Source organism: Gigantopelta aegis, chromosome 4, assembly GCF_016097555.1.
Source record: "Gigantopelta aegis isolate Gae_Host chromosome 4, Gae_host_genome, whole genome shotgun sequence".
NCBI classification, from domain to species: Eukaryota; Metazoa; Mollusca; class Gastropoda; order Neomphalida; family Peltospiridae; genus Gigantopelta; species Gigantopelta aegis.
Window position 1 is genome coordinate 29,333,004 of NC_054702.1, and position 12,010 is coordinate 29,345,013.

A 12,010-nucleotide genomic window follows, 5' to 3' on the forward strand; every position below is an offset into this window, starting at 1 on the left:
GAATAAATAACTTGTGGTACATACTACAGTAAGAGATGTGATGGGATCGACTATAGCTCAGTCAATATTGCACTGGGGGAACCATTCTCTGATTGAGGTTTTCCTTGTCCCAGCCAGTGACACACGTATATCAAAGGTCGTGGTATATGCTGTCCTGTCTTTTGGAAAGTTCATATGAAAGATCTGTTGTTGCTAATTGAAAAATGTAGCGGGTTTCATCTTAAGATGATATAGTCAGATTTATCGAATGTTTAATTAATCAACGTGCTTTAATGGTGTAGCTACCAAAACCCCCCAAAACAAAACAACAACAAAAACACGCCAGTTCCTGTTGGAGGATGATCACTAGAAGTAGAAGTGTTTTAAATTGTCGCACATAATGACTTCACATAAAGTTAAAAAGTTTAAGGTTTGTTTTGTACAACGACGCCACTAGAGCGCATTGATTTATCAGTCATCGATTTGGTAATTTTGACACTGAATCATGGAGAGGAAACCCGCTATATCTTTCCATTACCATCTCACAGACAAGATCGCACATACCATGGTCTTTGGTATACCAGTCGTGGCGCACTGACGGAGATCGATTCCAGACCGACCGCGCATCAAACGAGCGCTTTATCACTAAGCTATGTCCCGCCACACTAGAACTAGAAGCGGTTTAAATTGTCGCACATCATGACTTCACATAAAGATGCAATTGTTTTACGACAATCCACGAGGAGAGATCTACCCTACGACACATCAATCGGTCAATGAACCATTTGACACGTGCTCACATTCACTAAAGGTTCAAGCACGCCTGTCTTGATAACATCTTCCGAATATCGCTTCTCTAGCGGAGACTCCACCATTGAGCTATACCATGTTGCATCTGTAAGTAGATGCACGGTCATTTCACGTTTAGGAAACCAAGACACTGATTCACAAATTTAAAATATTTCCACGTCTGTAACGGTCGTGACAGGTCACTGCGAAGGTCATCTGTCTCTGGTACGTGATGTCGCACTGTGTTGGCACGTCAGAATAAGTAACCAGTCTACGTGTTATGGTTTGAACCAGGACGAAGTGTATGTTCTATGGTGTAAAATATTATTCAGTTACGACAAAGCTCAATTTGTGAGTTTGCACGCCCGCGCGTGTGTGTATGAATATACCTATATATATATCAGCACTGTATGTACACCTCTTGATTAAACAATAGCATAATTAGTAGTTTGTACATGATTTTAAATATTGTGTATTTGAAGGTGCGATCAACGTTTATTTGAAAACATAGCATCATAATTATTTCCATACACTTACCTTTTCTGACACCCAATAGCCGATGTCTATTTTTGTGCTGGGGTGTCGTTAAACATTCATTTATTCATTTATTCATTCATTAATTCATTCGAAAACATAGCAGTGGCAAATCCAGAAACATTTATTTAGAGGGCCCCAATGGCATATAGTAAAAGGCCACAAATGTTCCCGAAGAGATTCCTCGGATTCTCCAACGTACAAAAAAAAAAAAATAATAAAAAAAAAAATATATATATATATAATAATTATATATATATATACTGAACAAAATAAGAAACTTCCGCTAACTTTGCTTGAACATAACTTTATGAAAACAAACCGGGGGAATAATTGTTATATATGCGTTTAAAGAGTGTTCCATGATGCATCGTTTGGTGCAAAAATCATGGCCATAGGTTAACAGAAACTGGGAGAAATTTTGACCAAGTGTGGTAGGGGTTAAAAAAAAAAAAAAACACCACTTAATAACGGGTGTGACCACCTCTTGAATTGACCACTGCAGTGCATCGCAGGCGCATAGAATTGACTAAAGTGTTGATTTCTGCCTGTGGAATATTGTTCCATTCCTGAATGAGCGCTTGACGAAGTTCGTTGACGTTAGCGGGTGGGTTGGGACGACGCCTCAATCGTCTGTCCAGACTATCCCAGATATGCTCGATGGGGTTGAGATTAGGACTTTTAGTGGGCCAGTCATCTATGAAATCAATGTTATTTGTCCTAAGAAAATTTACAGTGTCTCTAGCTGTATGAGAGGTGGCATTATCATGCTGAAAAATCGAGATGTTGCCGTTGTTATGGAACAGAGGAATGACGTGATGAGCGATAATGTCATCGCGGTAACGTTGAGCATTTAAATTGACATCAATGACGACTAGTGGTGAACGATAACCATGGGCAATGACTGCCCAGACCATCACACAACCCCCACCCCCGAAACGATCTCGTTCAAGAACACAACAGTCAGCATAGCGTTCATTTCTCCTACGGTAGACGCGCACCCTGCCATCACCACGTTGTAAAGAAAATCTGGATTCATCCGAAAAAAGAACGGTATTCCAGCGTCGCCGTATCCAACGAGTGTGTACACGTGCCCAATTAAGACGATTTAGACGATGACGTTGCGTTAAAACGCATCCGACGTAGGGACATCGTGCATGTAAACCGTTCTCCCGCAGACGATTACGAACAGTTTGCCCACTGATTCGGTTATTATGAAGCCCAGGTGTGTTAGCAGTGGCAGTTTGGAATCGATTGCGCAAATGCGTGTTCATGATATAGCGGTCTTGACCACGCGTTGTAACACGCGGACGTCCACGACGTGGCAAGTCGTTGGTGCTTCCTGTCGTTCGAAATCTTACGCGAAGATTTCGTATCGCTCGACTAGAACTCCCAACATGCCTTGCAACATCTTCTGCGACATGACAGCATCAAGCATGCCAATCGCCCGTTCGCGTAAATTATTGGGTATTCTTGGCATACTAAAAATGCTACAATGTAAAAAAACGTTATTTTTTTTTACAAATTTTGAAGCATTTTCGTTCACTTGACAACAGTGTCAGTAAGACAAGTAAAACAAATTGACCGAATACTACACGGGACATGTCGAACCATGCATGCACGTGCAAATTGAATTTCACGTTGTCGACGATTAACAGAGCAAAAATAATCGATAAAATTCATGAATACTGATAATACAGCTCAAGGCTAATACTACCTATATAATTTCATTACACAATGAATTCTTTAACACAACAAGTACTATATGTACAAATCGGAAGTTTCTTTTTTTGTTCAGTATATATATATATATATATAACTGTCGCACAATTTAGATTCCCCCTTAGATCCGCCACTTCATAGAGCCTCCCCACCAAACAAAATCCCCCCCTCCCAAACACACAAAATAAACAACAAACAAAAACAACCAAAGAAGAAAATAAAATAACATCCCCCACTCACCCCCCCCCCCCCCCCCCCCATACAAACAATCATCCAGTGAAATAACCAGAGGCATGCTCAGGAGGGCGAGCTATCACGGTCGCTCGCTAGACTGGGGTGTTTTTTTGCCTAACGTTAAATAAATATGATGATAGAAGACGATAGTACCAGTCAAATATACTACTCAAAAGATAAGTTTCAGAGTGTATTAGATTGATGCTCCAAACCCTGAGTGAGTGCTCCGCAAGGCTCAATGGGTAGGTGTAAACCACTTGCACCGACCAGTGATCCATAACTGGTTCAACAAAGGCCATGGTTTGTGCTATCCTGCCTGTGGGAAGCGCAAATAAAAGATCCCTTGCTGCCTGTCGTAAAAAGAGTAGCCTATGTGGCGACAGCGGGTTTCCTCTAAAAACAGTGTCAGAATGACCATATGTTTGACGTCCAATAGCCGATGATAAGATAAAAAAATCAATGTGCTCTAGCGGCGTCGTTAAATAAAACAAACTTTTTTTTTTAGATTGATGATGTAAACTACACCAAATTTTTTATTTATTGTTCCATATTTACAAAAAACCACAAATAAACGTCACTGTATACAAGAAAGTCACATGACATGCTGTCAAAGTTGAAGGTTGTCAAACATGGATTTTACACATTAGAACATTTGTTTAATAGTGTGTGAATCCACCCCTGGCGCGAATACACTCGACACATCGTTGCCTCATGCTGTTGATCAGACGTCTGAAGAACTCTTGGGGAATGGCCTGCCACTCTGCCATAAGAAGTTGACCCAGATCATGAAGGTTGGCCGGAGGGGCATGGTTATCCCGAACTCTCCTGCCTAATTCGTCCCAGGCGTGCTCTATTGGGGCCAAGTCAGGCGAATATGCTGGCCAATCCATCCTGGCGATACCTTGTTGTCTGAGAAAGTCCGTTACCACCCTGGCGCGGTGGGGTCTGGCATTGTCATCCTGCAGAACTGCCCCTCCGCCAATCTGCTGAAGGCCTGGGAGAACCAACGGCCGGATAATCTCATTCAGATAGCGGATTCCATTCAGATTGCCATCCACCACATAGAGGGGGGGGGGGGGGGGGGGGGGGGTCCTGTGGTGGATAGAGATGCCGCCCCACACCATGACGCTGCCACCACCGAACCGGTGACGTTGTCTAACGTTAACGTCATGAAGCGCTCCCCAGGACGTCTGTAGACACGAACCCGACCGTCGTTGAACTGGAGACTAAACCTGGACTCATCAGTGAACATCACTCGACCCCACTGAACACGTTGTCACCGCAGATTAAGCGTGCACCAGTGACGTCTGGCCGTTCTGTGACGTGGTAGGAGTGGTGGTCGAACAGCCTGGCGACGGCAGCGTAGATTATTAGCTCTCAGACGATTGCTATGGTTTGATCAGACACTCGAGTTCCAGTCGCAGTCCGCAGATTGTCACGTAATCGGCGTGCAGTGGTTGTGCGTTGACGTAGAGCCATATTGGTGATGTAGCGGTCCTCTCTATTTGTAGTGCTTCGGGGTCTTCCCGAACGTGGACGATTTCGAACAGAATTCGTTGCTTGGTACCGTTGCCACAGTCGGCCAACGACACTCTGACTGACACCAAGTCTCAGAGCAACATTTCTTTGCGTATTGCCATCCTGAAGCCAAGCAATAGCCCTTCCTCGATCTTCGATAGTCAGATGAAGTCGTACCATTGTCGAATTTGGAGTGTGCACCGTACACGAACGCAAGCTCCAATTATACGGAAATTCAGCATTGGGAACATGGAATACACGTGCAAAGCGTGCAAATGAAGCGCTTTGTGAAAAAGCAAGTTATGGGCACTTAGCAGACCTTTCGCTTTCGCCCTAATTTTCGTGCAAATGTAAGCATGTTTTCGCCATTAGAACTAGTCGACAGTGTCAATCACAGTGGATTTTAATTCATTTATGGGTTGCTTAGACCCACTTTCGTCAAAATGGAACAATACCATGCGTGACATTATGGTCTAGCTAATATAATTGACATTCAGAAAATAATGTCGAAAATATCGTCTGACCCTTAAATTCTTTTGAGTAGTATAATAGATCGCGGGTACTCGGTCTCCTGTACGCGCCACATAGTTACTGTAATAGGACAAAGGGAGTGGATCGAGGCTGGGTCCCAAAGTGAAATAAAGATCGTATAATAGAGCATCACATAGCATAGCAAGGCATGACAAGGCATAGCATAGCATAGCATAGCATAGCATAGCATAGCATAGAATACAATAGCATAGCATAGCAAAGCATAGCATAGCAGTATAGCATAAATGTGACGGAACATGCTCTTAATTTTGTTTTCGCCTGTGGCGATATTAATTGTTTTAGAGGGCCGTGTGCAGTTCCAAATTGCACTTAAGCCCAGATGGGCAACTTGTTACGTGATACCTTTGCGCGACGGTCGTCGAGCGTCTAATACACACCTAGAGCAGATGTGGAGGCCATGTTACGTAATAACTCCGCTAGTGCTGTTTATGACCAGGGGATTGCTCGCGGAATGGCGACAGCCAGTCTGACGATCAGAGAAAAATATGCCGGCATGGTGGCTGTGGAAAATCCACATGATACGTGAGGTACCGCCTTGTACCCCCAGGCGATATTCGCTGTCTCTGAGAGTTTTGAATAAATAGCTAGGATTTTAGATATATAAAGGAGAAACATAGGAAGGCTTCCAGGGATCGCTCTCCGTCCGGACTGGTAAATAATTTTATTTCTGCTCTGTGTATAACCTTGATGTGATTGATGTGACTTTAAACATTTTAATACTGTATTATACCAATATTATTTAGACGGTGCTGCCGGTCATCTGACGCAGTAATCTGTAGGCTCACTGTCCTAAATAATTATAAAAAGCTTAACCAGTCATCCTAGAGGACCTAGGTAAACTGTAGGTTATTGTCTTTATTGTGATAGGTACCAGTATTAAGTCTGTATTACAAGGTTATTGAATGAGTAGTTAGGGTTAATTAAAAATTAACCAGTTAGGAATAGAGTTGTAATTCATTTATTAATTAAGTTCCCCTGGCAGCGTTTCTCAATTATTACACTTTACTGAACGAGTAGTAAGGGTTAATTAAAAATTAACCAGTTAGGAATAGAGTTGTAATTCCTTTATTAATTAAGTTCTCCTGGAAGCGTTTCTCAATTATCACACGTGTGGGTGTTGTGTCACGGTGAAGTGATTAGCATATTGTGTAAACTAGACACCTAGAGATTAACTAATTAAGTGATCAGTTCTGGGTTGTTATTATTTGTTGTTGTTAATTAACTACTGCGGCAGTACATTTGTCAGCGTAGGTTAATACAGATTCCAAAGTGTATTGTGTTTTTGTTGTGTTTTCTAGTGAACTAAACGTGCTATATTACATATACTTTATATAAGATTGTATCTCTGATCATACCTAGACGAGCCACTAGCGGGTATAACTGCCTATTACAGAGAGATCTAATAGATATACAGTTAGGAGAGATATTTGGACAATCATGTTTCATTCAGTTACGGGTATTATAGGATCCCCGTGACAGGAGTGAAAATATAGCCTATAATAAGTATTTTCTGGTCAAGATGTGCTTTCATAATAAGTTAGTTTAATAACCATGCATCAAACAGAATTACTCATGAGTATCATGGAAAAAGAATTTCTTTGATGTTCAGTGACGCCCCGCCATATAGTGTACACCGATATTAAACCAGTTGGCTGCATGTTGGTATTGTAATCTGTCATAAAACATGACATATATCTATAACTATAGGGGCATATTTCAAAAGTGGTCAAAACCAGGTCTGGTGCTTATAAAACTTTTCGAGTCTAGACTCGAAACTCTAATAGAGTCTGAGACAGTAACATCATGACAACGCCATACAAATTGTATGCGTGTGACGTCATTAAAGATTGAGTTCTATAAGCACGGGCCCTGACCCAAAAACTCAAATTAGCAGCTCAAACTGGATTTTGCTTTCAATAATTTCGTACATGTTTTACAAAAAATCATGTTACTATAAACATTAGGAATACCAGAAACACATGGTGTACAAACATTAATATTCTAAGGAAGAAAATGTAATTAATATCCAGTTTTATTAATTAAAAACCGTGTCAGAAATGGGCTAATTAAGGAATTTGTTATGCATGGTATTAATGTAGCTCCTCCTGCCTCATACAAAACTGTATTTTTTTTTTACTTCCCATTGTGAATAACTTAAAAGGAATACAAGGGAAAAGTTTCATATTCCATCCGACACCAAAACTAGCATTTTGAAATATCCCGGTAGGGTGTATTTAGCCTAAAATAACTGGGGGGGGGGGGGGGGGGGGGGGGGGGGGGGGGGGGGGGGGCAAAATAGAATTAAGACACGTAATATTAAATAATATGGTATTCTCCATCTAGACAAAACAGATCATTTTAACTAATAAGGGCATTTTTGTATTTTTGGAAGGGATGATGGAGTGGATGACGCGTCCTTTTGCTTCTCCCAACGACACACTCAACACATTTTAATTATGGCTATATGACATCGATTCGAATATATGATTAAGGACCACATAGATAATGAGAGAGGAAACCCGCTGTCGCAATGCAATGGGCTACTCTTTCCGATTAGTAGTAATGCATATTTTATATTCAACATCCCACAAACAGGATAGTACATACCACGGTCTTTGTTAAACAAGTTGTGGACCACTGTCTGGAATGTGAAATAGTCCAATGGGCCCACCGACGAAGGTCGACCCTAGACCGACCGTACATCAGGCGAGCGTTTTACCACTAGGCTCCATACGTAGTACCGGGCTGCGAACCCAGCGCCTACCAGCCCTATGTCGGATGGCTTAACCACTACTGTGACTACACCACCGAGGCCGGATATTTTTCTTGTACTTACCTTTTAAGATACGCAGTCTCTGGCTCTTTGTTCGGAACGGACGCATCTCTGGCGAAGTAACCGATAAGAACACCAATCCCTATACACGCCAAACCACACACCGCGCCAACTCCAGCAATGCATCTACCCGAGTAATGCATTATATCACACTAAAAAACACACGACGTTACGCCTTATAAACTCATGCACTTCCTAGAGTACAAATTTAAATAAACAATGTTGGTCTTGAATTTCCTAGATCTAAATATAAAAAACCCATGAAATCACCCAGCAGGTAATTCAGCTGAAGGAAAGTTCACAGTGTAGAGTCAGATTGTGTACTCAAGCGTGTCCTAATGCAGTCACGGCACACTATGCTGGAATGCAAGTAACTGCCCAAAGTTCAGCCAGTTAACGTTTTGCTAACGTTCGCGTACTTATTTGATTGGTTCCCGATGTCGCCATTTGATTTACCGTTAAGCGATTAAACCGGTCTAACGGACGTTTTTCTGCTCGGTCTGGTTGAACGCATCCCTGGTTAGCTCGTTTGCTTTTCTAACGCCCTTTTGTGTAAGCGTTGTACTGGGTATCCGTAGCTGTTTGCTAGTATTGTATGCCGCAGGTCAACATAACTAGGTGAATTAAAACACCTTGTTGCCGTCTTCCTTCACGATACCGCTGTACCAGTCTAAATGACACCAGATCTTACTTTTCACTTCGACGACAATTTAAAGATCTAACCAAAGCCAATGTTAAAGTTTACTTTGAATAACAAAACAAAACAAACTTTTTTTTTGTGGTATCCAACATACGCGGAAGATCGACAATAATAACTCGGACATCACAGCCAAAGCAATGAAATTAATGTTACCGAAACTGACCGCTAGATATAACATTTAATTTAACAGTGCAATCGCAAGCGCCATAAATACAATTCTAGTTGGAAAAATGCGCTTAAATTGCTTTTAGACCTGGATTTTGAGAATATGTAAGAAACAGAATACTTCTTTCGGGATCATTAATTACCATTTACATGCATCTTACAACTCGCTGTTAATTTTTTTTTTTTAATTGGGCTTATTAAATAAGTTTTGAAACAACTCGATTTAAGATAAATGGTATTTAACGGCCACTCATGTAGTAATCTCTTTACACATAATGAAATGGATTCTTTTGATCGTCTGGACGTGTATAAAATTTAAAAGGTTCAGTGCATTTGATGTCTAAACTGTATTTACACGCTGAAATCGCAATGTACATCTCATTTTTCTTTTACCGTGTTATGTTAGACTCGGACTATTAACTAACAGCAGAAAGTTAATTAACTTTCTGCTGTCACGACTTCTACGACTGTCCAATTGCTAATCTGATCGCGCTTACAACTCGGTGGTCGTGGTTGAGCCATCGAACATAAGGCTGGTAGGTATTGAATTCGCAGCCCGGTACCGGTTCCCACCCAGAGCGAGTTTTAACGACTCAGTGGGTACGAGTAAGACCACTACACCCTCTTGGTTCTCACTAACCACTAACAACTAACCCACTGTGCTGGGCAAACAGCGCAGATAGCTGAGATGTGTGCTTAGGACAGCGTGATTGAACCTTAATTGGATATAAGCACGAAAATAAGTTGAAATGTAATGGAAACAACTCGATTCTCGTCGTATAACCCATTTGTTAATCTGAGCGCAGCCGTTATAAGGCGGGAGTTATACAATGCAACCGTCGAGTTGGCCAACTTTCTGCTGGCAGTTGGTAGTCTTAACCTAGCATTACTCTGCTTTTGTTCTGATGGAGCTACACATTTACATTCCATTAATACTCGTTGAACATAAATTAAGCTGTATTAATTTAATAACTAAACAGGGTAGCACGAATTATCAACCCAATTATTTTTGACATTCCAAATAATTTTTCCAGCCTCATACAGGAATAATTAAAAAATATTTTTTCTAATACTTGCATCCTACATATAACTGTATACGTTTGCACCCTTGTAATTGATTATTATTTCCTTAAAACAAGAAGTTTATTTTGTTTAACGACATATAGTCTATGAGGAAGCCCGCTACATTTTCCCATTAATAGTAAGGGGTATTTTATATACACCATCCCACAGACCGGATGCCACACACCACGGCCTTTCATATACCAGTCGTAGTGCACTGGCTGGGGAAAAAAAAAAGTCCAACGGACCCACCGACGTGTATCGATCCCAGACCGATCGCGTATCAGGCAAACGCCATACCTCTGGGCTACGTCCCGCTCCACTTTCGTAGAAAGTATCAAAACGCATCGATTAAATACATGTAACTGATACCTGTGCGTAGAAGCAGCAGTATTGTCGTCTATGGGACTTCATTTAGTGATATTCACGATTTACTGGTCTATGGACTGGTGTCTATCCATAGTTACTCGTGTCCTAAAATTTGTTTTGTTTAGCGACACCACAAGAACACGTTGATTAATAAATCATCACTACAAAATTTCAAACATTTGGTAATTCTGATACGTCTTAGAGGAAACCCGCAACATTTCTTAATTACAAGCAAGAAATCTTGTATATATATTTTTGTTCACACATAAGGCAGCACATATCACGGCCTTCGATATACCATTCGTGGGGCATTGGTTGGGACTGGAGAAAACCCAATGGGTTTTGCCAAGGAGATTAAATACTAAGATCCAAGCACAGCTAAATTCCGCATACCCCACCGCAGCCCGCCCAGGCTACGTACGTCCTAAAGCTGTATTCTAACCGAACGCGAGAGATGCGAGCGATTATTTTAGAAATCATGGACTTCAACTGCCGTATTCTAAGCGAACGCGTACGGCGCGACAGAATTATGTCGTGTCGCACGTGTGCGGTTAGGATAAGGCAATTAAAATCAATGATTTATAAAATAATCGCTCGCATCACTCGCGTCCGGTTAGAATACAGCTTTAACCGATCTATGTGAGATAAAAGATCTACTGTCCATAAACGTTTACTGCCATTATAATATGTTTTTAACAACTGGAGCCTTTTTATCAATTGCATATCGAATACATGTTGTTTTTGTTTTAAAAATATCAGTATGTGTATATTCAATGCTTGTAATAGCCCATATCGGATTTTACCTTCCATTAATTTCATACTTTGGAAAAACATATTTCTTACACACCCGTTGGAGAGAACATCATTCGCTATTTTTAATAACACGTATAGTGTTAAACACATACGTGCGATGACAGTTTAAAGACATACGACTGGCTGCTCCTAGGTGATAACCCTGAATTTTGTTTTTTAAATTCATCCCCACAAAACCATTAAAAAACCCCAACAATAACATTAAAACAAGGCATGTTGCATTTGTTTTGTGTTTTATTATTTTAACTTCATAAAATTTCTTACAAATATTGTTAATAATTAACAATACTAACTGGCATTATGCAAATACTACATGTAAATTAAAACAGCAAAGTAGAAGACTTTGCAAAAGCCTATATTTTATAAATGCGCAACAATACACAATAATAGTAAATCATCATATACATAAACATTATTGAATCTGTTTGAGTTTTAGTCTGTTTTAAACTTTCTAATGTTCAGAATTAAAAAGATATTCACAAATTCATATAAACTTTCTGAATAATAGCTCGGTATTTACCATGTATATTTTAATGAACAGAACAGGAAGCGATTACAAACCATTACGTACCGGACTCAATATTTGTTTCATTTCATTAGAGCAGTCTCCATCTTTCATTTAACGTTGTAACATAGTTCAATGGTAATTCCTTAATAAACAGTTTGATAGTAAACATTTTTGTTTTATTGTTTGGAACTATGTTACACTAATTATGACAGAAATCATAATGCATAATTCT

General features: G+C 40.4%; 1 protein-coding gene across 1 annotated transcript in view; it reads right to left on the reverse strand.

Annotated features, from left to right (window-relative positions):
- Nucleotides 1-8,724, reverse strand: part of LOC121370334 — a 31,047-nt gene extending 22,323 nt beyond the window's left edge. Inside the window, exon 1 of the mRNA XM_041495483.1 lies at nt 8,165-8,724. Coding sequence (XP_041351417.1) covers nt 8,165-8,304 — 140 coding nt within the window. The 5' untranslated portion in view covers nt 8,305-8,724. The remainder of the gene's footprint in view (nt 1-8,164) is intronic.
- Nucleotides 8,725-12,010: the final 3,286 nt, after the last annotated feature.